General features: G+C 40.2%; 1 protein-coding gene across 1 annotated transcript; it reads left to right on the top strand.

Annotated features, from left to right (window-relative positions):
- The first annotated feature begins 454 nt into the window (after positions 1-454).
- On the top strand, positions 455-26,072 carry npffr2a (neuropeptide FF receptor 2a). The gene is made up of 4 exons (XM_085788095.1): positions 455-695; positions 9,175-9,509; positions 19,387-19,486; positions 25,037-26,072. Exons 2-4 carry the CDS (start codon positions 9,182-9,184, stop codon positions 25,887-25,889), a joined length of 1,281 nt encoding a protein of 426 aa, XP_085644221.1. The 5' UTR covers positions 455-695; positions 9,175-9,181; the 3' UTR covers positions 25,890-26,072.

Here is a 26,072-nt window from a genome sequence, read left to right as displayed (position 1 = left end):
AAATTTAAATCAAAAATTAGGGTATTTTTATTGGGGGGGACAATTCATGTTTTTCAAAAATTGGGGGGGACATGGGATCTGCACCCATGAATACAAAAGTAACAAATAGCTCCGACACAGACAGAGGTGAGGAACAATCCTCAGCAGCGTGTGTTGACGTTTATTCTGATTGTTTACACTAGACAGTAACTGTGCAGCAGCGCGGTGCACCATGTCACATCCATCTGTGACCTGCTGCACTCTCACCATCACGTCAGACTTTTTAAAAGCCGTACACAGTCTTGACATTTCATAGATGGCAGCTGGAAGAGATCAGAGGGGATATCACTCAACCATTAGCCTGTACATCTCTCTCTCATCCCACCCCTCTCCCCCCCCTCACTCCCGACGTCACGCGTCAAATACGGACGGCTCGGGCTGCGAGTCGCTCACTCGCGCTCAGAGCGGCTGAGCGCATGAAGCGCTGCACAGCGACGCACATGAACCCGGACTGATACTGTTCACAGTATCACACATCCATACAGTACACACCTGACTTTTTATTTTTACTCTCCCCAATGCTGGTCTATGTTTTTTTTTTCCCTCTCTCTCTCTTTGATCTACGTATGCCTTATCCAGAGGAAAGTGGACCGTTTTTACTTTTCTTTTCCTCACAGCAGCACACAGTTCGTCCTCAGCTTGATTTGAAACAAAAGGTAAGAGAAGTTGTTTTACTGGCGTTATTTAATGAGAAAAAAAAAACTATTTGTGCATGTATGAGAATGTCAGGGATCTCAGGTGTGTCTACAGGTCATTTATTATTTTGTTGAAAATAATTTAGAAGAACAAATGTCATCCTTTGATGGAGATCTGAAGTTGGAGACTTGTAGACTTGGTTACGGTAAAAGGATCGTCTGGTGCTTGTTCAGTAGCAGCTGCCGGAGCTCGCAGCTCTCAGGTCAGTCACAGTGTTTTAGGGTTTCAGAGGGATGAGGGCGCCTTGTCATCCTCTCCACGCTACCAGGTCTCTCCGCTTTGGTGCACCGACATCCATGTGTGCACACACTGGAGCATCTGTGTCCAGGAGCGGACAGTCATGAGTGCTTTTTTCTTTCTTTCTTTTTTTGCACCACTAGTCTCCTCTTCCAGGCTGCCTCCACTTCAAACTCGCGCACCACGACGCGTAAAGTTGCCAGATATATGTAAAGACGAACCCTCGTTTCAGTTTTCTGTCATGCTTTTTTGAAGTGGCTGCAAACTGTGCACCGTTGGCACACAATGAGATGTGCATCTTTTTTTTTTTTTTTTTTGGCTCGGTTGGTTCACACGGGGGAGGCTGCAGCCGGTTTCAATCCGTGTTTGCGTGCGTCTCCCTCGGTGTAGCTGAGGAGGAATCAGGGGCGTAGCTACAGCTGCTGGATGGAGGCTGGATGTGACTGAAAGGAGCCTGGGGGGGGGGGGGGGCAGGAAATTAATACTGAGACACTCACCTTCCTCGGTGGCCACAGGTCAACTCTTGAATGAGGTTTTGATTGTGCGTGGCAAAGCAAAGAGCAGCACAGCATCTCCAATATGTCATGCAGACTGTTGATATGGGCATAATGTCCAACTGAGCTGACTGTGCAGCAGATTTGTGTACTTATTGTCTTATGTCCATGATCTCATTGCTTGCATTGTTTGAAAAAAAGAAAACGAAAAAAGGCTGATTAGGTGGAAGTAAAGTGAGAAAATTGGTTTAAACATGAAAATCTTTTGGATTTCTCTGCTTTCTTTCTTTCTTTCTTTCTTCCTTTTTTGTTATTTTGACGCTGATTTGCACTTTATTTTCCGGGTATTCTTGGTATTTTGAACACTGTTGGTCGAATTGCCTCGACAATTCCTGTAAAAATAACTAAACAAAGCTGATGAAAACTGATGATTATGATTAATATCTGGTTAAGGTCAGCATATGCATTTAGCTTTTAGCACACCAGAGCTGCATGCTGCCATAGCGCAAAAGCCAAGTTCTCTTACGATTCTTATTTTTTCATTCTTGAGAAAAATTCCTAGAAGTTTAAATGTTTGAATGATTTCCAAAGCAGAAAATGTTCAAATATGAATATCTGCTGGTGAGAGATGATATGTGCTGTGAGGTTTCTTAGAGAGGACGTTTAAGAGATGTATGGTATGTATGAAAGCGATGGACAGTGTTTGCCTCCAGCCCTGTTGTAGGTGCTGTAACCTGCCAAATATCAGAGAGACCGTGCGACTGTGCGATGACGTGAGACGTGTGTGGCTGACAGAGGGAGATCCTCTGCTGTTGTGTTGTTTTGATTGTTGGTATTACTCAACCCGAGTCAGACGGGAAGTCCCTGAGGGCTGCAGTGACGAACTCGGTCAGATGACTAATAATGAAAGGGGGTGTGCTGGTTGGTTAATGAGGTTAAACAACAAGGTTTAAATCGTTGGGTTGATTAGTTTCAGTTCCTGTACGGTTTGTCCTGGGCAGCCAATTGTTTTTTAGTTTTAATAAGAAATCATCCAAACTGCATTTTCATTTTCTTCTCTAGGTCGCACATTTTATGACATAATTAAAAAGAAAAACCAAACAGGGAATTACTCCTTTGTTTTCATGCTTGACTCTCAAAAAGTGTTCCATAATTAGATTAATAATCAATAAGCTAAACTCCATTTTCATTTTCTTCTTCAAGACTGCTCATTCTGTGACTTAATTGAAATAATAAAGAAAAGGACATTTAAGATTTAATTTTCAAAACGACATTATGTAGGCTATCACTTTGTCACTTTAAAAAAAATATATTTTTCATCCTCTGTGGACCAATTAGCTGTTTAATTTTCAAATGGCTTGGTAACCTCTCATAGTGGTGGCTGGCTAACATTTTGACATGACATATGGTGAATCTTTCATTCATTAAGAGAAACTGAGACAAATCTCACCACAGATCACATCTGAATCATTGAATTTCTGGATCAATATGTAATTTTCCAGTAGATTACATTGCCACAATAATGTGATCTCCAACATGTGGTGGTGCTCAGTCACGATGCTCCTCCACCATTCCCCCTCCAGACTTGTGCTACAAATGATTCCTACACTGATAAAAAAAAGACGGTAACACTTTATTTGACGCCTATCATTATAACCATACTTATAATGAGTTATAATGCAGTTATAGCACTGTATAACTATAGTTATAAACACTCATAAATGATCATAATGCTTTATAACAATAATCATATCACTCTATAAAGTATTTTATCACGATTTATAAGGTCAGGTATTATAATACGTTATAATTGTTAGTAACTCGCTGACAACGCCCACATCGATAATGCATTATAGATGATTCATGAGTGTTTATAATGATAGTTATACACGTTTATAAGTCAATTATAACACATTATAACTATATTTATAATGCATTATCGATGTGGGCATTGTCAGCGAGTTACTAACAGTTATAACCTATTATAATACCTGACCTTATAAGTCATGATAAAATGATTTATAGTGTGTTATTCTTATTGTTGATTATAACTATAGTTATACAGTGATATAAGTGCATTATAACTCATTATAAGTATGGTTATAATGCATTATAGAGATAGGCGTCAAGTATAGTGTTACCAAAAATACAGTATAATTTAATCTGTACATCTGATCATACATTATGATGCACCATGGGTAAAAGTGCTGAAGTTCTGATGCTTTAATTCTAAGCATGAATGATTCAGGCAGGAGGAATTTCTGCATGTCTCCTTAGAAATTGTAATCCTCATAGAGAGGGGAAAAAGAAAGAAAAGCACCACATCATATTTCATTCTCTGCTGGACACAATGATTGCCATTAAGAACCACACACAAAGCGAAGGTAACTGAACAAAATGGGCCGACACCTGAAAGCAGGGTCTGACATTGTAAGAGAGATCGAGTGCCACACTGCAATAATTCCTCCATGGTCAAACAGCTGTAATAAAAAAAACACCAGCTGTGGGTGAGAAAGGGACCTCCATCAGCTCCACTCTTCGCCATTCACCGAATGTGGTGAATAAAAAATGGATGAGGAGAAAGCAGCTATTTCTAGTCGTTAGCCAGTTATGGCTGATACGATCAATGCACAGATTCTGCCATAATTACTATGCATTCATGCACACGTCCTGCATTAACACAGAAATAGTGCAGCGCATCGCCTCAGGACGCTCGTCACCACCAATCTGGCTCTCCACACCCAGTCTCTCTAAAACTGTAAATTGATGAGTATGTGCGAAACTTTCCATTTGCTAATCATAAAAATGCAGCACAAGCATCTACAGATAAACTGAAAGCGACAGATTTTAATTATTTAAAGACTTTCTAAAGGCCGTTCAACCAAATAACTTTCAGTAAAAAAAAAAAAAAAGAAGAAAAGAAGTAAGACATCATCATGAAACACGTTTTCCTCGTAGCAATCTCAAATCAGATGGATCAACAAAGATTAAGGCAAATAACTGGAGTGCAATTCCTCAACTTCACAGTCATTGCAGCCTTAAACTACACTCACTGCCTTGTAAAGACTTTGAAAGACTTTAGTAAAAACAGTCAGATAAGTGTATTGTGTCACGTTAGCATAAAGAACCCAACATGTTTTCAGGTCATGGTGACACTGACCTTTAAAATCTGAGCAGCTCCCATACGCTGAAGTTTCCAAAAGATGTAAAGAAATGTAGGCATTTCCTTACAACACATTCACATTCTTCCGGAGTGACCTTTGACTAATCAGTTCCAAATCTGAAGAAATTCCCTCAAGACTTTCCCGAGATGCTGCCTTCATGATCATGGCACAGATGGACAGATGGACATACATCCATATACATATATATGAGCTGCTGGAGAACGTAATGTATTCAACCGCGGCCGTGGCATAGAAACTTCCTCCAGGGGAACATGTGGTCCTACCAGATCCTTGGGGGTTGCACAAATCACATTGTGACCATCCACTGGTCTTCAGTTTTCTTTCCCAGATGACTCATGCATGACCTTTGTCTGGTATTTTTTTGCCCATCTTTGCAGGAAACAGAAAGTGTCAGCATAAAATTGCTTTCTGAACATTAGGCTAATTTAGATCCTCAGTGCAGAGAAGTCAGAAAGCTTTTTGCAAATAGCTTTTTGTCAGGGTCCTTGCTTCTGTAGATTTCACTCCAAGGCCATATAGATTCTATATTATGTCTAGTGGATTTCAAATCCTTGAAAGTCTAATTAGCTGGATTTAATTTCACCTCAGTCCTTCTGAAACAGCTTCAATTACTAAAAATATGCTCTCCACCATCAGAACACACCTACGTTGTGATAAATGTCATTCCAACTGCATCTGGGTTGGGTGAAGATTAAAGAGCTTTCCGAGTCCATTCTTCCTCAGTTCCTTCAATTAGCCCGCTGTGCCCTTTATATGCTCAGTCATGTTTTATTCATATTTATTTTTTATTCAATGATTCACACAGAGAAAGCATCAGAAAGCCTACAGAGCAATTTTAACCATCTGTGGTCTATCACTGCTGGTGAGCACTGCTGAAACCAAACTGCCTATTTCTTGAGGGATTTCCATTGGCACAGGAAGGACTGCTCGATTATCAACAAGGAAATATTCTACAGCACAGACCTCAACAAATCCCAGAACACCATGCAGCTTGATGGCAAATTATTGATTTTTCAGACATAATGAGCAGGATTCATAATCACAAAATAGACACTTCATGTGATTCGGATCTGTACTTTACCAAATGATGCGTAGTCACAGCTGTTTATTTGTTGTCGACTAGAGGAGAAGAATCTACTTCAAAAACCCCTTGCCAGCCGAAGAAACAGCTGTTAGTGGCTGAGCTGGAATTAACTGTGGCCCATTGTGTTGTTCACTTGTCTAATTTCTCTGGGATGTGTCAGTTTCCCCACAATGGATAATTTTTTTTACAAGGATTGCAGAGAATACTTTGACTTTGTAATTGTTACACAGCCTTTTCAGAATCATGGATAAAACAAAACGTTCACTTTTTAAATCTGAATCACGATGACGAAAGAAATTGTAGAAACAAGTAGAGTTTGTAAACTTTGAGTGCTGGACAGTGCATACCAAACACTCCAGGGATAAGCAGAAAAACCCAATTAAAACAAGCTTTTGACGAAACTTTGCCATCACTCATTTAATGAGTTCTGGTCTATGGAAGCAGGAACATGAATATTTATATAAAAGCAAATGACTACTGGAATTAGTTTGGCAGGATCAATAGTTTAACTTGGGGCTACAAAAGATCAATGTGTGAATTTGAATCCTGATGCCAGTTCATCACCATTTCAAAAGTTCAAGGTGACAAAGTGACACAGCAGTCCAAAATATACTACAGTGTATTGGTATTTGACTTTAAAAGTAGCAAACATTTGACATCAAAATGTCATCTTCTCTAGTAGTTCATTTTAGGGTTTCAACCAAATTTGAAACTATTTGTTTAACTATCAGAAATCCCCTTGTTCTCACTTATTACACTGCAAAAACTCAAAATCTTACAAAGAATATTTGTCTTATTTCTAGTCAGAATGTCACTTCTAGTCAAAACTAATGAAATTATACTCAAAATAAGACTCGTCACATAAAAATTAGCTTGTTTTTTGACACGTTTTACTTCTTTCAAGCATATTTTCACTTGAAATAAGTAGAAAGATCTAAAAGTAGAGCAAGTTTTTCTTTCTCATTACAAGGACAAAAAACTTGCTTTCACTGGCAGATTTTTCTACTTATTTCAAGTGAAAATTTGTTTGAAACAAGTGAAAATGATCTAAAAACAAGTTAAGTGGGAAGAGATTAGTTTTGACTAGAAATTATACATTTTGACAAGAAATAAGACAAATTTTCTTGGAAAGATTTTGCGTTTTTGCAGTGCAGCTGTAAGGGCTACTTGCTTATTTGACCTATGATCAATAAGAATAAAATTGACAGGGTATCTCTGGACAAAACAAACAACTAGATGTTTCACATTGAGCTCAGAGGCAATGTCAAAGGTCTCAGCTGTTTGTTGGATCAATTCATGGAACATTATTTCTTAATTTGAATTTCTCAGTTTCTTTATTCTCATTTCAGATGTTCATTCATATGAAACGAGGCTCAGCAATAACAGTTACCGTCCTCTCAAACATCAAGTCACCAGTTTACAGTAATATCACCTTTAGAGGCCCCCAGCTTTGGAGTGAATTAGGTTTATCACTGAGGTCCATGTCTTCTTACTATATTCAAAAAGGATCTGAAGGAAGTTTTACTGTCCTCATAAACTCTCCAAGCACTTACCTTAATCCTCTCTATCAGATTTTCTCTCTGTCTGTTTTTTTGTCTTCTATCTTCTGCTTCAATTTGCATGAAATATCCCAATTTCTGCTGTTCCTTATTTTTGTTTTGTTTTTTAGTTTTTAAGTTTTGTCTTAAGTTAGAGTTTTTCATTTTTAATTGTATTTATTTATTTATTTTTGTGTGTGTTTCTTTGTTTAGGTCATGTACTGAGCCTGCATGTCATTTGTTTGTTTTTTGGCTAACTAGCCCACAAGGGCTTTGTTCCCTCCTTGCACAAGTGCTCAATGCAATTTTGTGCTAAATAATAAACTAGACTAAACTAATTATATTATGAAAGTAATTGTGTGTTTCAGCTCTATCCTCTGTAAACATTAAGTTTTGGTTGCAAACCAAAAGAGTCAAGGAACATACAGTAGATTTCTGTCTAAACTGGCCATTTTCTATTGATGGTCATTAATGAACCAGGAGATCTGACTGTGCTGCTCTCTCGCCTGCACTTTTTTTCTGAAGGGAAAAAATGGCGATAATGATAAAAAAATTTTTTTTAAAAAGCCTAATTCTGCTATTGTTTTTGTTCTCCATCCACAATCATGTGTGTACAGAACACAGCAAAGAAAGTCTCTGAGTCTGAGGGAGGGTGATCAAAGTCTTTTGAGAAAATTTGGAAAAGCACTAACACAGGAGAAGGAAGATCAGGGCAGATGAAAGTAAAGTTGGCACATGAACAGCACTTTGTGGTGAGATACAGCCAGAAACTGTGAAACACCACGAACATCACAGACTGATGTTACAGCAGAAAGACTGGTTCATTCTCTGGCTTCCTCTGAACTTCATCATTATACGTAGCACAAAGCTTGCACTGTTCTTCATGTATCACTGAAGAGAGTTCAATGTAATGTCACTTGTTAAAAACCATTACTAGGCCCAGTTCTGTTTCTTTTTCCTCTAGTATGAGAGTGCTACTGTAGTCTCATTGATCTGAGTGTGTGCTCCTCATCTTATCACATTAATTTTGCTTATGCCATAGTCCGAGATCTCCCTGGATCACTTCATTTTAGTTCTCATGCATCAAGTAAAGTACTTACAGTGGAAGTAGTACATGAGGGGAAGCGGCTGTGTCTGATTTCCATCGAGTGGGAACGGCTTACAATCATTAATTCTACTTTTTCTTCATTTCTAATGCATATCACCATCTAACCCAGTAGTGGGCTCAGGAGACACAATGAGTTTTGAAAAATTGACGGATGCGCTGGGCAAGTATCAGATGGATGGAGAGAGTTGGAGTGAAGTAATATCAATCACATTTAAAAATCATGGCCTTAAAGTAGAAGGAATCTTATATTTAAAAAAAAATTACAGTCAGTTTCAGTGGGAGCAGTGTTGTTGGTCACCCTTTTTTGCCAGGGCATTCGTGGTCTTTGTGGAAAAACTGCCCCCGACGGGAACGCGCATCAGCAATTTTGCATGAATTTACCTCTAAAACAACTCTGTCTGGTAACGTTCTGTCATTATCTCATAGCGTAGTGAATGTGCAGGTCACAACTTGTCCACCAGAGCGTTGTGGAGTTGTTGGATTGTGAATTTGATGAGTTTGATGAGGGAAAGAAGGACACGATTCAAGAAATCCCATTAGCCTCTGTAGCATAGCTCTGAGCAGCTCGCGGCTCTGCTCCGCCGTTCTAAAAATAGCTTGCACCGACAATTAAAGGTAATGAACCTACTGCTAATGGATTATGTGTTCGTGGTCTTTGCTATAACCCTCTGCTGTTGCAGGCCTTTTCTAAGTGGTCAGGACGTTAGTATGAAACTCCACTCAAGTATTTTTTTCTTTGTTCGTTCTTATAGGGATTAAATGTCTTAAATACTTCTCTTCTTTCCTGTTTCAGTTTTAAAATGAACGAAGAACTGGAAACCAACTTGACTCAACCCTACGACAACTGGACTTTCTACAACTCCTCCTTGGGGTCCTTCATTCCCCGGAACAACATCACCTATGTTGGATTTTACCTGCATCAGCCGTCCACAGCAGCCATCTTCATCGTGTCCTACCTGCTCATCTTCCTCGTCTGCATGGTGGGCAACGGAGTGGTGTGCTTCATCGTACTGAGGAGCAAAAACATGCGGACCGTCACTAACTTGTTCATTCTGAACCTCGCTGTGAGTGACCTGCTGGTTGGGATTTTCTGCATGCCCACCACACTCCTTGACAACATAATTACAGGTGAGCAGGCCAGTGATTTCAAAGCCTTCATTATGTTGTTTGATTCCAATTGCAACTTGTGTCAAAACAAGGAAGTTTTGGCCAAGCTGGCTGGGTGGTCGCACGGAAAATGATGTCAAGTCAGTTGGACAGTTCAACACTTTGGTCTGAACTGAAAAAGCAGCTGCTATTACATTTGTTTGAGATATCTCTGATAAAAACGTGTCTATTCAACTAACAATTCAAGAACAAAAAGTCATCCGTGAGTAGACCTGCTGCTCCTTTGCGAAGGAGCCAGTTGAGGTGGTTTGGGCATCTGGAAAGGTTGCCTCCAGGGCGCCTCCCTAGCCCTCCTGTTACCCCTGGACATTTTCGTCCAACTCTCACACTTTCCCAACTCCCCACGGTCAAATGAAAGGTCACTGGGGCCTGATTTTTGGCAAGGAGGTGTATTTTGGGGTATACTCTGGATGTCCCGAATTTCAGAATGAAAGTCCAATTTTTGGACCACACCCATGACCCTTTGCTGGACAAAAATGTCAAATGGGTTTTTTTTTTATGTAAAATTAAAGTAAAAATGTTAACTAACAGATATCACCATGAAACTTCCCAAGTTTATTATTCACATTAAGACAAATATTTTTGTTTTGTCAAATTTAGCTAAATATGTAAATGAGGCAATATCTAATGAAATATGCACTAATTTCCAGAACTGAAATCTGAACAATGGCTAAAGCAAAATCCAAAATTCTTGTTTTATTTTGTTGACATATTATAGTCAGAAGTTTTCACTGAGGGGATTTTGGATATCTCTTTTTTTTTAATCACTAAAATACTGTCACCAGCCAAAAACCCCATAGAGCCCCATAGAAATTTTGTGTTTTTGCAGCAAAAACAACTGGCCAGGAAGGGGTTAAAAAAAATCTCCCACCTGGCCTGTGAACGCCTCAGGATCCCCAGGCCAATGTATCCCGGGAAAGGGAAGTCTGGGGCTTGTTGGTGGATCTGCTGCTCCGTGACCCTATCCCGGGTAAGCAGTCTAGGGTTTATGGATTTAGTGAATTTCCACGAAATGCCATCTAGTCCCACCAACAATGGATTTTCCATTTGTTAAATCGTCAACATGACAAGTCAACAAGATATTATACTCGAAATTGAGAAACGGGAGATTGCCCTGCACAGCAGAGATTAGATCCTCACATCGGTGCCGGTGGTGTCAGGAAAGGAGTCCATGGAGAAAGGAAGGAGTTCCACCGCACACAATGTGGTCACTTAAATATTGATTTATCGTTTTAAAAGGAATAGTTCACCCAAAATTCAAATTTCACTCATTTTCTACTCAACCTCATGTCGACTAAGGGTTGGGAGAAGTTTCAGAGTCCTCCGTGCCTTTTTGGAGTTACAGCGGGGCTCGGCGCAGCACTGCACTGCCATATGACGGTGGCGAATGGGGCTCACTTTTCTTCGTCTAAAAAGGCACACCAAAAAACATCCAAATACCTCCATAGTGCTCGTCTGTAATGTCCCTCTTGTATTGAAGCCCCAACATGAGAAATTGTTCCAAAAAAAATGAAATAAGTCTATATTTTAAGCTAGCGGAAGCTCCCAGTGTTCCAAGTTCACTGCTCTTCCTGTGTCAGTGCAAATCCTCATGGGGGTCCTGGACCCCTCCATATTTCTGATCTCTCCTGTAGCCTGGCCGGGTCTGGCTCCAAGTTTGAGCAAATTGTCTCATATCTATTTTCTGCAAGTTCTCGTGAATGTAACAATCCACTCATAGCCCACGATCGCTCGTTTAAACAGTTTCTAAGCTGCTTCGTCAGTCAATCAGGCATTGCCCATTGGGCGAAACACATTGCTTAAAGTGACCACATTGTGTGCGGTGGAACTCCTTCCTTTCTCCAAGATATAAAACCCAGCAGCCGCGGTTGTATTTTGTGTTTAATGCTTACAAAACTGGCCAACAAGACAAATATGTTACCTGTATGTTGGTGTGCTTTGGGGGCGTAGGTTAGCCCAGAGGATGGTCCTATCAAAATGTTCTCGTTAATAGCGACATGCTGATGTTGTTGGTTTCAGACCATTTCTCCTCGGTCTTTATGCAAAGTCACACTGAGCAGCTGCTGGCTATAATTGTGGCATTTGTTGTGCAGACTTGCCTCCACCTCATACATTCCCCGCTGTTATTTTAATATGGTAACAATGTCAGTTGGTATATCATGAACATTAAAGCATTAACGCTGAAGCGCAGCTGAGACTAAAAACAGCTGGCGGTGATGGATTAATGTGACGGTCAGGCTTAGACTGCTGAGAGCTGAGCCAAGTTTTACAATGTAAATGACCTAAAATGACCACCATGGCTTATTTATTCCTTTATTTTTCCTCAATCGTGTCCTGCAAATGAATGTGCTGTGGGTCTGTTATGTATTTATTTGTTCCTGATCTTGGGAGACCGGGAATTACAATGGATTTATTTCATATGCTTACTTTATGATTTGTAAATTATACAATGTCAGTAACCAGATGTCCCTAAATGGCCACTCTGTAGAAGACAGACCCTTTTACATTTTTCTATAGTGTCATCCTCAGACATTGCTGTACATTTTGCCCCACTTCTGATAAAGAACTATGTGGCAAAGTTTTCAAACCATTTTTCTTTCGGTCAATAATATGTTGTTTGCTGTTTAATGAAGCATTAGAGTTTCATAGGGATGCTATCCTTGATAATCCTTTGATTAACCCTGATCCTTAATCCCTAACCACTGATACGATTTCATTTGCTCTTGGGTTGCCTCTGTTTTTCAGTTTGGCCTTATATTAGTATCGGTAACAATTAAAGTGTGAGAACCTTGTGAAAATCGTGACCAATGCTCAAAAACACAGATGACTTGGAGGCTGTAATTGTGATTTACTGTATCATGGAGGCGATAGTCTTCCCTGCATGCATAAATAAGACCAGGGCTTTTTTTTTCTCTCAATATTGTGCTGATTTAACTTGACAGTTGGCTCGAGATGACATAAATCTCACATGAGCGACTCTCAAGGCGAATGATGGCTGAGAGTTCAGTTCTTCATGCAGTGGCTGCAAACAGTAGCTGCATGTGCTTTTTCTAAAGGAAAAGGCTTGAACTCTTCTGCTTTAAAACAAAAACAATAAGCCACAGCTCCTCTCAACGGACTGAAACCAAGGCCATTGAATATTTAAAAGATGATCAAGCTGAATAAATATTTATTAAACACTTCTCGGGCTTTTTAAAATGACCTTGATTAGGACATAACATCTTACAAACATGTTTCTGTAATTACAGTAAGAGCAAGAATTGTAATTGCATAACAAATATTCATGTGTCTGTGGAAACGTATTGTTATTCTGATGTGTAAAATACAAACAAAAGTTTACAATTCAGCTGTGTTATAGAGGAGGTGATAGTACTCATACTGTATGTTGTAGTAACAACTATAGTGCTAATGTAATAATGTAGAAATAACAACAAAGTACTTCTGCAATAATTAGTACTGTATAACTACCAAATACTCAGTGGTGTAGTTATGACTAGTACTGATGAAATAATATGAGTTGATATTGTTTATTTAAGTGTAATGCACCAATTAAGGGGCCCAGCCTATAAGGGCTTACAACAAACAAATCATCAGAGTACAAACAAAACAAAAACCACATGAAATTCACATTAATAATTCACTTTTTCTTAGCGTCCAGGCACTTTTTTTTTTTTTTTTGAAAGTAGCTATAGTAAAGACTTATTTTCTGAAAAACCATTCCAAAAAGTAATTAATAGCACTATAATACTCTTGTAATAATGTAATAACTACCAAGTCAGGTACTTGTAGTAATAAGTACTAATGAACTGTAATAAATATACTATTCACTACTTATTGGTGAGCACTCAAAGTGGTACTGTAATAATAATGACTGAATTGTAATGTAAGACTACGGGGATAACTGAATACTGTGAATACTGAACACTCGTGGGTTTGGGCCGTCAACATGTTGACGGTGTTGTGTCTGGTGTGATCCCATCAGGATGGTTTTTAGTCATTGTATAAACCAGGCACAGGTCAGAGCCCGACATGGAGTTTGGGGAAATCCAGCTGGCAGAGGGCTTTGTATGATTAAATCCCTGCTGCAATGACATAACTCTGAATTAAATCCTCAAAAAATAATGGACAGCTTGCAACTACCAGCTGCAAATAAGAATGAACGCTCCTCTGTTCCTTCACAATTCATTTCAGCCACTTTGTCATTTGGTTTTCAGACAGCAGCATTTATCTACTGAATCAAATGCGGCCTGTGCAAGTGCTGCCAAAATCAACTGATGGTCACGACTCAATTCAAAAATACAGCAGGTGCCAGAGCTCATTGATGCTGAAACTGTCCACAGACATCAGAGAAACATCGACCTGAAGGAGTCTAAAACTTTTCCTGAGGCAGCCAGTACTTTAACAGGAGGAAATTTTAAATCATATTTGCGTCCGGTTGCTGATATGATTATAGTTGGGTGGAAGCTGCATGCTGATAGATTGCATTGTGCTGAGAATTGCTACTTCCGAGATTGTGAAATGATCGAATTAGAAACTTTGCTTTGAAGCCAACATTACCACCACGGCGAATAAGCGGTATCGAAATGTTTGTGTTGTCACAAAGAGGAAAAAAAGATGCAATGACAGTATAATTTAGGAAGCAATCAAAAAACATCCAATGGTAAATGGAAAAAAAATACCAAAACCTTGTCTGGATCCCAGCTTTCATGATTGATGCACTTATTGTAAGTTGCTTTGGACAAAACATATGCAAAATGAATGTGATGTCATGTAATGTAGTGCACGGCAAGACAAGAATAGCACCACAGGACATCTTAAGTCCCTCCCCACTCCGAGATGTATCCATCCACGTGTTACTTTATGAGGATGTTTGACCAGAGCTGGCTGTGCAGAACGCTGTATGTGTTGAGGGTCTGTAAGGTTGTTATGCAACTTGCGCAAATACAGTGTGGGAATACATCCCCTCCACCCACACACTGGGAATAAAGACATCTTGTGCAAGAGAATTTGCATATTCAGTTTTCATGTGGATGAGCTTTTAACAATATTGAACTAGCCACCCATTTATCTTCTTCTTTTGGTAAAAAGAAAATACTATTAAAAAGAGTATTTTTTATATAAGAATGTATCTTAAAGAGTACTAAAAGGAATATTGACCAAATGGTTGTGTTTGTTTGTTGCGTTTTCTAGTGGATTGGCAGAAATTACAGGAGGGGGAGGGAGAGAGTTAACTGTTATTACAGTTTTTCTTAGGGCTAACCATCTGACGGAAGTGAGAAGAAAAAGACCTTCCCGCAAGGAGGAGATGAAGGAGCCAAGGATCATAGATAAAGAAGCATTCTTTGATTGCGATGGCAGATCCTCCTAGAGGCACAACATTCAGTATAGGACCTGTCAAATCTGAGAGGTTGGGAAAAAAAAAAAAAACAGGTCAAGTCGAGTCAGTCTGCAGTTTTCAGCAAGGCACATGAAAGACTTTTTGGTGTCACGGAGATGAAAACTGAAACCACTGAGCTGTAACGCAAAAAGCACTGTGTCAATCACAAACTGGGTTGGGGGGGCCGGGCGTCTTAGCCTCTCTCTATCCACATCCCCATGGCTTTGTGACGACAGCCCCATGCTGTGCAGTGTTCTCCAGTGGCGGGGAGATAAGGGACACTCAGGGAGCCAATGACGTTTGAGTGGCTGATGAATCCCACCAATGGGACAGCGATGCAGAGTGAGTGGTCAAGCCAGAATACAGGACACCGGTCAGAGCAGCCGGTGTTTATTCGTGGTAGATTGTCGAGACTTCGGTGTCTTAAAGTTTGAAATATCCTCCTGATGTGACTTTGTCTGTGTTGAACCGAACCATTACAAATCTGCAAATGTCTGTCAGGGAAAGCGTCCATCTCCTGCACCATTCGGATGTTTACAGTGCATGACAGTGTGTGGTAGGGGGGGGTAGGGCTTTTGTTGTCTGCATCACTGGTTATTGGCTCCTTGCAAATGTGTGAATCACATGAATGGAGCTAAAAGCATCAGTGTTACCCAAGTGTATTCAAAAATCTATCAAACTGCTTTTACACCCGATATCATGAATAATGGTATTGAATATAGGACTGTTTATTTTTGCAGGGCTGCCATTTTCTAATCGATGAAATCTATTGTACAAAGTAGTCTTTACACCTCTTTGCTCAGTGATCATTTTAAGTACTCCCATAGATATTACAATTCTGACTCTGCTTCAGGTGCCATGTAGACCATTATGCAAACTGAAGATGATCAATGACAAAACCCAACAACTCATGTCATGGCATAACAGCTACATTGTGATAATGAAGAAAACAAGTGAATTTAAACATTCGTTTAAACGAGTTCAACATTTTGGCAAATTGGCCCTTTGCCATAATCCCTATAGTCATAGCAGTAGGTTCATTACCTTTAATTGTCGGTGCAAGCTGTTTTTAGAACGGTGGAGCAGAGCCGCAAGCTGCTCAGAGCTACGCTACGGAGGCTCATGGGATTTCTTGGTTTCCCTCATCAAACTCATCAAATACACAATCCAACAACTCCACAAAACTCTCTGGTGGACAAGTTGTGACCTGCACATTCACCACGCTATGAGATAATAACAGAACGATACCAGACAAGAGTTGTTTTAGAGGGAAATGCAGAGACTGCTTGATGAAAAACTGCCCCCTAAAGGGAACGCGCATCAGTGGTTTTGCATGAATTTACCTATAAAACAACTCTGTCTGGTAACGTTCTGTTATTATCTCATAGCGTGGTGAATGTGCAGGTCACAACTTGTCCACCAGAGCGTTTTGGAGTTGTTGGATTGTGTATTTGATCAGTTTGATGAGGGAAACCAAGAAATCCCATTAGCCTCCGTAGCGTAGTTCTGAGCAGCTCACTCCGCTGTTCTAAAAATAGCTTGCCTTGCAACGACAAATAAAGGTAACAAACCTACTACTAAGGGATTATGGCAGTGGGCCAATTTGCCAAAATGTTGAACTATCCCTTTAAGTCTTTTTGTCAATTTGCCGACATTGATGGTCTCCACTATTTTATATGCTTGCTGTTGCTGTCTGCTGGTAGATTCTACCACTCATCTACTGCTAAGTGGATAAGCTCTTTTCAACTTGCAGGACTTCAAAAGGTTTCCTATATGATGGGATTTGAATCTAGACTCGTTACTGGCCAATTTATCTTTTTCCAGCAGCCATTGTGTTTCCGGCTGAGAGCTTTGAGCTGTTGAGCTGTTGTGCAGCTGAACAACCTGAGACCTTTGCCTTAAACGTAGTGATCTGATGGTGGGTACAGCACTCCCCTCTAGAAAGACTCACTATTCTTCTCGATTTCATCATCCCTTTTTACAAATTCATGCCCACAACATCAGAGGCAGCAGAGCAGCCAATCTCTTCCTTATGGGCTTCATTTCCTCACCTGTGCACTGCTTCACTGCATTCCCATATAGAGCTCTACCTTTGGTGTCGTCTGTCTGTTCACACAATGTTTTCCCAGAAAGACTTTGGCTTTTTGATGAAAGTGTTAGACTTAGTTTTGGCTTTGTTTGGGGGTAGGTAACCCTTGCCTGTACAATTTACAACTTGTTGCCATAGTTGTGGAAGTCAAATATTGCTAAGTGATCTACTAATGGCTACTTTACTACTTCAGTAGACCAAGGTCGCTCTGAACAGCGCTACAATATGTTTCTGAAAATGATCTGAGAACTTGATAATTTCCTTAGAGACAACTTAATATCTGAGAAGGAGTTTGTATAAATCTGTCTGTTAACTTCAGCACCATGGACAGCGTCAGGATTATCAATACACAGAGGATGTAGGCAAGGAAGGAGGTTAGGTTTATAATTCAATATGAATGAAATAACAGAATCTAATATGACTAAAAAGGCAAACATTCTTCAATATATCACAGGGTACGCTGAAGCAACCCCATCCCATCATTTAAAGCCTCGCTTTTTCAAATACATAGTTTTACATAGTTACCAGGAACAGGGAGAAAAAACATTCATATACTTGCTATTATTTACTAACATTACAGTATAATGTCAATAAAACAGAGTATAATGAGTTTTATTATGATTGTAAAAACCAAGGAGGATAAGAACTCACAGTTTTCACTTTTTTCCCTAGCTGGTCAAATAGAGGGTATGCGTTTACGTCACATTTCCCTCTGCAACGTCCCGTTCGATCGGACTGAGTGGCAAAACAAGCGTCCCTCAACATGCTGACGGATAGCGGTGGACTCATAAACTGGATAAAATATCTTATATCAAAACAAATTGATGTCAAAAGGAATCGACAACCAGCTCCCCAAAACCGTCTGCTCCACGGACACTTCCTGTAACACGCAGTGTGACCGCAGTACCTGCAGAGTGACTGACAGGCTCACTGTTACTGTGCAGAGGGACGAGATTACAGCTGTTACTGTCGTCCTGACAGTGACTCCCGACACTAAAACACGAGCTGCTTTTATTCTGAAAAACTCTGACCAGTCAAACTGTAGGATGTGTTAGAGGACTAATTTATCTGTCTAAACATCATAACTATGACACCTGAAACTGTAAACACAGCTGATCGATCGAAAAAAATGACCGCTCCAGTGAATTTACTTTCCGTCATTGAGAACAGGTTCTTGAATGTAACTCGGTCAAAGTGAGACGTATCCTCAAGATTTTTAGCAGCTCTGTTAAGTCATGCATGCTTTACATGTTGGCAAAGCTAGACATGTCAGACTTGTATGGGCTCCGAGAAAATCGCTTCGTTACTTTGGCGGCTCTGCCACTCGTCTTTTTGCCACTCAGTGGATGTTCCACAACGACTTCCAAGTACCGTGACGTCATGTGCATACCCTTTATACTTGGTGTTGTGAATAAAGCTAGATATCTGGGCCACATAATCAGAGAAGACCTATGTGATGAATATGACGTTCAACATCAGTGCTGCAGACTCTATGCACAAGCCAATATGCTTCAAAGTGTACCAAGGATGTAAAGATAGCTTTGTTTAGATCAGGGGTCTTCAGCGTTTTTCAGGCCAAGGACCCCCAAACTACTGGAGAGATGGAGCAGCTAAATATATTACATTTTGCATTTCTTTCATCTACTTTTTATAATGGACTCGAGTCTGTAATAAAGACATCTAATGGCCACATTATGACTTCCTCTCCATTATCTCTCGTCCTGCTTCTATTCCCACCAGATCCGGCTTTTACATGGGTGGTCCATTAATTTACAATCACAAGCTCATGAAGCTGTGGGACTCAAAACTTTAGCAGCAGAGGCCGGGATATTCACAAGATGGGTTCAGGCTTTGAAAATAATAGGTCATACTTTTCCCATAATGCAACTCTATAGCTTTTTGCTGGTGTAAACATGTGTTTAGTTATCAATCAGGCCTATAGTTCTAGGAACCGACCAATGCTGCACTAATTGGTGCATCTCTGACCTGAACTTCAAAAAGCCTTTCATCCCCAAGTCAACCTTTACCATAAAAGTGTGTGACAATTAGTCACAAGTAGAGGTTACAGAGGCCAGTGGGTGTACCGATGGCAGCCTGCAGTCTGTGCTTATTTGAGTCAACCACTACAAAACACCTACGCTGTCAGCAGCAGAAGGAATTGTTCCCTCCTTAGACATTCAGATGTGACATTATGGCAAATCCGCTGAGCTCACCCAGTACACTAATGCATTTGTGAGTGTGACTCATTCTGAATCCATGCACATGCTCTACACTACAGATATTAATCCGTGGCATATAGTAAGGTCATCGTGCTGTTTGTCTACTCTAGACTCAATGATAAATCTGCTGAATGCATCTTTTCCTGTCCACAGGGTGGCCTTTTGGGAGCTTGGTCTGCAAAATGAGCGGCATGGTTCAAGGGATCTCTGTGTCAGCATCCGTCTTCACTCTGGTCGCTATTGCTGTTGACAGGTACGGTGCAGGACTGTTGTTAACCATTATTACTTCATACAATTAACAGTACACTTCCATTTCCATGCACCATACTTGAACTACAACTCATGAAGAGCCCAAGTGCAAAAGAAAATACTCGATCTACAGACTCAAAGGTTAAGCTTAATGTCTCTTCATGTCATCTATATCTAACAGACCAGCAAATGATTTGGATGTCAAAAAATAATACAAATTTTAACAATTGACTTTTTCTGTGATGTATTATCTTATGGATATACCCTCATTTGGCAGTTTATTAGGAATATCAAGCTCAAACTAGTAGTCCAACACAATAGTACTGCAATGAATCCTCCTTCATTAAAAGAATAGTTCACCCAAAATTCAAATTTCACTCATTATCTACTCACCCTCATGTCGACTAAGGGCTGGGAGAAGTTTCAGAGTTATCCGTGGCTTCTCTGAGTTACAGCGGGGCTCCGTGCAGCACTGCATGTCCATATGACGGTTGCGAACGGAGCTCACTTTTCTTCGTCCAAAAAACATCCAAATACCTCCATAGTGCTCGTCTGTAATGTCCCTCTTGTATTGAAGCCTCAACGTGAGAAACTGTTCCGAAAAAAATTCAAATCGCGTGAGATTTGGACGGACCAGGAAGAGCAGTGCTGGGAGCTTCCGCTACAAACAAGCTTAAAACATATACTTATTTAATTTTTTTGGAACAATTTCTCATGTTGGGGCTTCAATACAAGAGGGACATTACAGACGAGCACTATGGAGGTATTTGGATGTTTTTTGGTGTGTCCTTTTGGACGAAGAAAAGTGAGCTCCGTTCGCAAACCGTCATATGGACATGCAGTGCTGCACGGAGCCCCGCTGTAACCCAGAGAAGCCACAGATAACTCTGAAACTTCTCCCAACCCTTAGTCCACATGAGGGGGAGTAGATAATGAGTGAAATTTGAATTTTGGGTGAACTATCCCTTTAATGTCTCTTTCTGACTTTTCATCTATATCTAACAGACCAGCAAATGATTTGGATGTCAAAAAATAATTCAACTTTTATCAATTGACTTTTTCTGTGATGTATTATCTTATGGATATACCCTCATTTAGCAGTTTATCAGGAATATCAAGCTCAAACTAGTAGTCCAACACAATAGTACTGCAATGAATCCTCCTTCATTAAGGTTATAATCTTGAGTTATTATTGAAACTTGCTAAGAAAATCAAACATTGTTTTCTTTTAAACAAACAAGCTGAATTGCCTCATAGCTGTTAATGACAACTGAAATCCTGGCTTAATTTCTTCCTAAACCGCTGGACAAGGCCACAGAGACTCCCAATGGGGACGTGGTCGGCTCCCAACGCTGTAGAGCCCAACAAACAGGCACATGCAGCAGAGTTAGAGGACGTTGTGGGGGATTAGCGGATGGCAACAAGTCTCGGAGCTGTAAATGTGACAGAGCTGGTATTTTGACATGGCCCGGTCCTCAGACGCTAGACGGTCAGAGACGTCAGTTTGAAAAATCACTGCAGGGTTGTCTGTGCCTCTGGAAAGGACAGATGGAAGTTTGAAATGCTTTGACATCCTAAAGTCAGAGTCACCTCACATACAGTATCTATTAGCTATGTGATTAGAATCTGTTTTGAAAGGATAAAGAGATAAAGAGCTCTTTGTGTACCCCTCCAGCTAGTGTATTCATACTCAGATCGCTTTGCAGTCTAATTCCCGTATTTATCCCAATGTGACTGCAGCTATCACACCATTATAAACCATCGCCTCCAAACACATTACAATGTGATGGCAGCAGAGAGACTTAATACCTATTCTCATTTTTATTTTCTAAACATCCCCAGCTAGTCATTCAGAATGATTGATGATCATTTGGGTATGGAAGCGTCTGCTCGCCTCTAATTATTACAAAGATTATTTTGTAAGCAAGCATCTCTTGTCTCACTTGTGCTTCCTGCTTGTTACTTATCACTCATACTTAATCAGTAGTAATAAGATTGAGACGTTGTGTACCGTTGCAGTGTATTTACAAAGTCTGTCAAAGTTAATGCGACAATAATGTGTTAACCTTTGAGAAAATGTGATTAATTTGCAATTCATTGTGTTTAACTATAGACACTCATGACATAAATCATTATTAAATAATATGATCGGTTGACAGCCCTAGTATTTACACTTGTAGCAAACTGCTGTTTCCTGTTTCAAGATCAGTTAACAGGATAACTTCATTGTCTGAAGATGCTTTTGACTGGTTACTGGAAGGACAATGAGTTCAGTCCCACAATCCGTTGTTAAAGGGATAGCTCAACATTTTGGCAAATTGGCCCATTGCCATAATCCCTATAGTTTTAGCAGTAGGTTCGTTACCTTTAATTGTCGGTGCAAGCTATTTTAAGAACGGCGGAGCAGAGCCGCGAGCTGTTCAGAGCTATGCTACGGAGGCTGATGGGATTTCTTGGTTTCCTTCATCAAACTCATCAAATACACAATCCAACAACTCCAAAACGCTCTAGTGGACAAGTTGTGACCTGCACATTCACCACACTGTGAGATAATAACAGAACGTTACCAGACAGAGTTGTTTTAGAGGTAAATGCAGAGACTGCTTGATGAAAAACTGTCCCTGAAGGCAACGCGCATCAGCGGTTTTGCATGAATTTACCACCACAGCGTTTTGGAGTTGTTGGATTGTGTATTTGATGAGTTTGATGAGGGAAACCAAGAAATCCCATTAGCTTCCGTAGCGTAGCTCTGAGCAGCTCACGGCTCTGCTCCGCTGTTCTAAAAATAGCTTTCACCGACAATTACAGGTAACGAACCTACTGCTATGACTATAGCGATTATGGCAATGGGCCAGTTTGCCAAAAATGTTGAACCATCCCTTTAAATGTTTATTATATACGTACATACTAGGGGTGGGAGAAAAAATCGATTCACATAGATATCGCGATATCTTTTTTGACGATTTTTAAATCGATTTTTTTTTTCAAAAATCGATTTTTTTTTTTTTGAAAAAAAATTTTTTTTTTTGAATTTTTTTAAATATTGTGCAATGTGTATTTGTTAGCCTCTTTTACATACAGAGAGTACAGGCTTTGAAAAGGGTTTAAGTTCATTTTATAATGGAGTATGTTAATTTATAGGCTCCTACAGTGTTTGTGTGCAGATAAATGTTAAAAATGCGACTAAAAATCGAGAGAATCGGCAATATCGTAGAATCGCAATTTAAATCGAATCGGCATCCAAAAAATCGTAGAAGAATCGAATCGGGAGAAAAGCATATCGTCCCAGCCCTAGTACATACATATACATACTGTACATATACATCTATTCTACACATGTACAAAATATGTCTCCTCATTTCACAGTTTTTATTCACTTATTCAGTGCCTGAAAGTGATAACTGACTCACAGATGGATAGACATCAGTGTCATGAAGGAAGCTCCCATAAGTCTTTTTCACAGTCCAGTAGTCATAAATATGAATTATCTGTAGAGCATGACGCGCACACACATTCTCCAGCGTTTTCTAGTGAAGCTTTTGTTTGTGTCGCAATGATATTTGTGTGCAATTGTGTGCATGTAAGTGTGAAAGCCACACAATAGCTGGAGAAAATAGACCCCCAAGAAGTATGGTCGGGTTTTTTAAGGTCTCGGCAGTGGGTGGGTTGATTATGGCTCTCCGATTTGGACATTGATCTGCAGGACAGATTGCACCACAGAGCACGAAGAAAGGGAAATTATACCCAACAGTAATGTGAGTGTTGTGTTCAGAACATTAGTCAATCACACAGTGAGACACACCGCAGTTGCACATAATTTGTTCTTCTCAAGCCAAGACAAAATTCAATTTGGCATGTGTTTTTCTGTTTTGTTTTGTTTCAGAAATACTGATTCGCACTTCTACTTCCAGCATATTCATCTCTTGCATCTATGATTTCAGGTTTTGGATTTTAGCCTGGATTTTTTCCCTCATAACTTACATTAACTCTAAATACCGGCAACAAGGATGTTATGTTTTCACCTGTGTCTGGTTGTTTGTCTGTCAGCAAGATTATGCAGAAAGTGCTAAACTGCCTCCACAGGGCCCTAAGCTAAATTTAATTTTGGGGCCACATACTCCTGCCAGTAATACTTATTATTGATTATTGACACACCTACTATGAATTGAATTCATTTTTCTAATCTGTCATTATGAATCACCATCTTAACCTGGCATGTTTTTTTTTACCCATTGATGGTTTTTAATCTGAAATGGCAACAAATTCTGCTAAATGTGCAGCCTGGGGTTGATTTACATTTAATATTCAAAGTGTGGGATACTGAATGTCACCTAGGCCTATTAAAAGTCACAAAATAAACCAATAGGCCGAATCGCTTTGTTGTTTACATTCTACTTCCGGGTAGAAAACCAGCACGTAATTTGAATGAGAACAGTAGTAACGAACGAGAGCTATATATATCATATTTTTCACGCCCTGTCACCGTTTAGATAAATCTGAAATGATTGAAGAAACATTACTATTTCTGTGTGTGTGTTTTGTGCTGCTATGTGTTGTATTTATTCAGTTTGGGGGAATCAAGGTGTCTAGGAAGCATCAGTGGCTCAGCTAACGGCGGTAGCTAAGCTAACACCAGGAAGTCAGCTGTTAAAAACCTCTCGTTGTCGGACACGACATGAAACTACTCCAGTTAGCTCAGTCATGTTGTAACTCAGATATCCGCTGGAGAAAATATTTTTTCATGGACCGTTTATTGAGTTATTAAAGTTAAACAGGTAACCGTTAGCCCAGCTAATCTCTGATAACCATGACTGATTACAAAAATGTGCACACGTAAATAGTAATGTTTGTCCAATCATTGGTTTTATAGACTTTACAAACATCAGATTAGTCTAAACGACGATATAGTGACATGAAAAAGTAGATATATATAGCGAAACTCTCGTCCGTCACTATTGCTCGAATGCTGGTTTTCTACCCGGAAGTAGTTGTAAACAACAACAACAAGGCGATTCGTCCTATAGACAATGCACTAACTGTAAACGCATCATCTGATTTGTTTTTTGTTTTTTAAATAAACTGCAACAACAATGTGAAGTCAGCAATTAAAGATTTTTGCAATTGCAGAATTTCTCTAAAGTTAGATCACTTATACCTTGGATTCGGCTCTGACTGCCTTAGACCAAACCTGGTGGAGGGATGGGACATGGGCCGGAGATGAACCTAATAAAATTTGGTGCAGATATCTAAAGCCATGCATTCAGCAAACTATTGTCATTCCCACTTTTCCCATTACTGTGTGAAAGGACACTCAAGAAATATCATACAACATATTTACAGCACAAACCTCTATAGTAGGATTGTTTGGCCTTGGTGGAGGTATACTGTACATGCCACTGGATGCCATTCAGGTTATATAATGTTGTGCTGTTTAAAGTGAATGTTCTTTACTGTCACTCAAATTCCAGAAGAAAAGCTTCTTTTTTCTTTTAAATAATCTGGTTGAATGTCTACATACATCTGCCTTATTCAGTCTCTTTTAATCCTTTTACAGATTCAGATGCATCGTCTACCCCTTCAAGCAGAAGCTGACCATATCCACAGCCACCTTGATAATAGTCATTATCTGGGTTCTGGCCATATCCATCATGTGTCCCTCTGGGGTGATGCTACAAGTGACCAAGGAGCAAACCATTCGGGTGTTACTGGGCTACGACAACAAGACGAGCCCCTTCTATTGGTGTCGAGAGAACTGGCCGAACCAGGAGATGAGGAAGATCTACACCACCGTTCTGTTTGCCAATATCTACCTTGCCCCGCTCTCCCTCATCGTCATCATGTACGCTCGGATCGGCATTACGCTTTTCAAGACGGCGGTCCCGACGGGAGGGAAGCCGGGCCACGACAACCGCCACACTGTGTCCAAGAAAAAGCAAAGGGTGATTAAAATGCTTCTAATAGTTGCTTTGCTTTTCATCCTCTCCTGGCTGCCTCTGTGGACCCTCATGATGTTGAGCGACTATGCCAGCCTGACTGAGCAACAGTACAGAATCATCAACATTTACATTTACCCCTTTGCCCACTGGCTAGCTTTCTTCAACAGCAGTGTCAACCCCATCATCTACGGTTTCTTTAACGAGAACTTCCGCAGCGGATTTCGAGCCGTGTTCAAGTTCAGCCTGTGCGCGGCGGACGGACAGCGGAGGAAACCGTACTCGCACAGGCTGCAGGGAAACTCTGTGCTGCCAGCCAACAATGTACAAACCACTCTGGAGCCTATTTCCCTCAACAGTCTGGATAAGAGCACTTCCAGGCGACACAACCACGTCGCTCAGCAGGACTTGGTCATGGAGGACCTGGAAAAGGCGTCTTGCAGTAGCGGCGGAGTGACTGCTGTGTCTATTTGAGGAGACACATAGAAACATTCTTCAAGGTGATAAGCAAAGGTGTTCCCATTTCAAGAAAATTGCCAGCGCGGCTCAATGAGTACAAGTAAACTGCCATCTGGATTGGTTTTTAGATGCTGGTGTTTATATGTAATTTATGCCAGGCAATTTTAATACTGTCAAGAAAAACACACCATGAAAAGA

Source organism: Trachurus japonicus, chromosome 9 (assembly GCF_045865225.1).
Source record: "Trachurus japonicus isolate A0001 chromosome 9, Traja_1.0".
In the NCBI taxonomy this organism is placed as follows: domain Eukaryota; kingdom Metazoa; phylum Chordata; class Actinopteri; order Carangiformes; family Carangidae; genus Trachurus; species Trachurus japonicus.
This window is presented reverse-complemented; position numbering and strand designations above follow the sequence as displayed.

Excerpts from the sequence above, each read along its gene's own strand:
- npffr2a (XM_085788095.1), top strand. The coding sequence starts at position 9,182 with ATGAACGAAGAACTGGAAACCAACTTGACTCAACCCTACGACAACTGG. Across the intron at positions 9,510-19,386 it reads CCTTGACAACATAATTACAG|GGTGGCCTTTTGGGAGCTTG; the intron begins GTGAGCAGGCCA and ends TCCTGTCCACAG. Across the intron at positions 19,487-25,036 it reads GTCGCTATTGCTGTTGACAG|ATTCAGATGCATCGTCTACC; the intron begins GTACGGTGCAGG and ends ATCCTTTTACAG.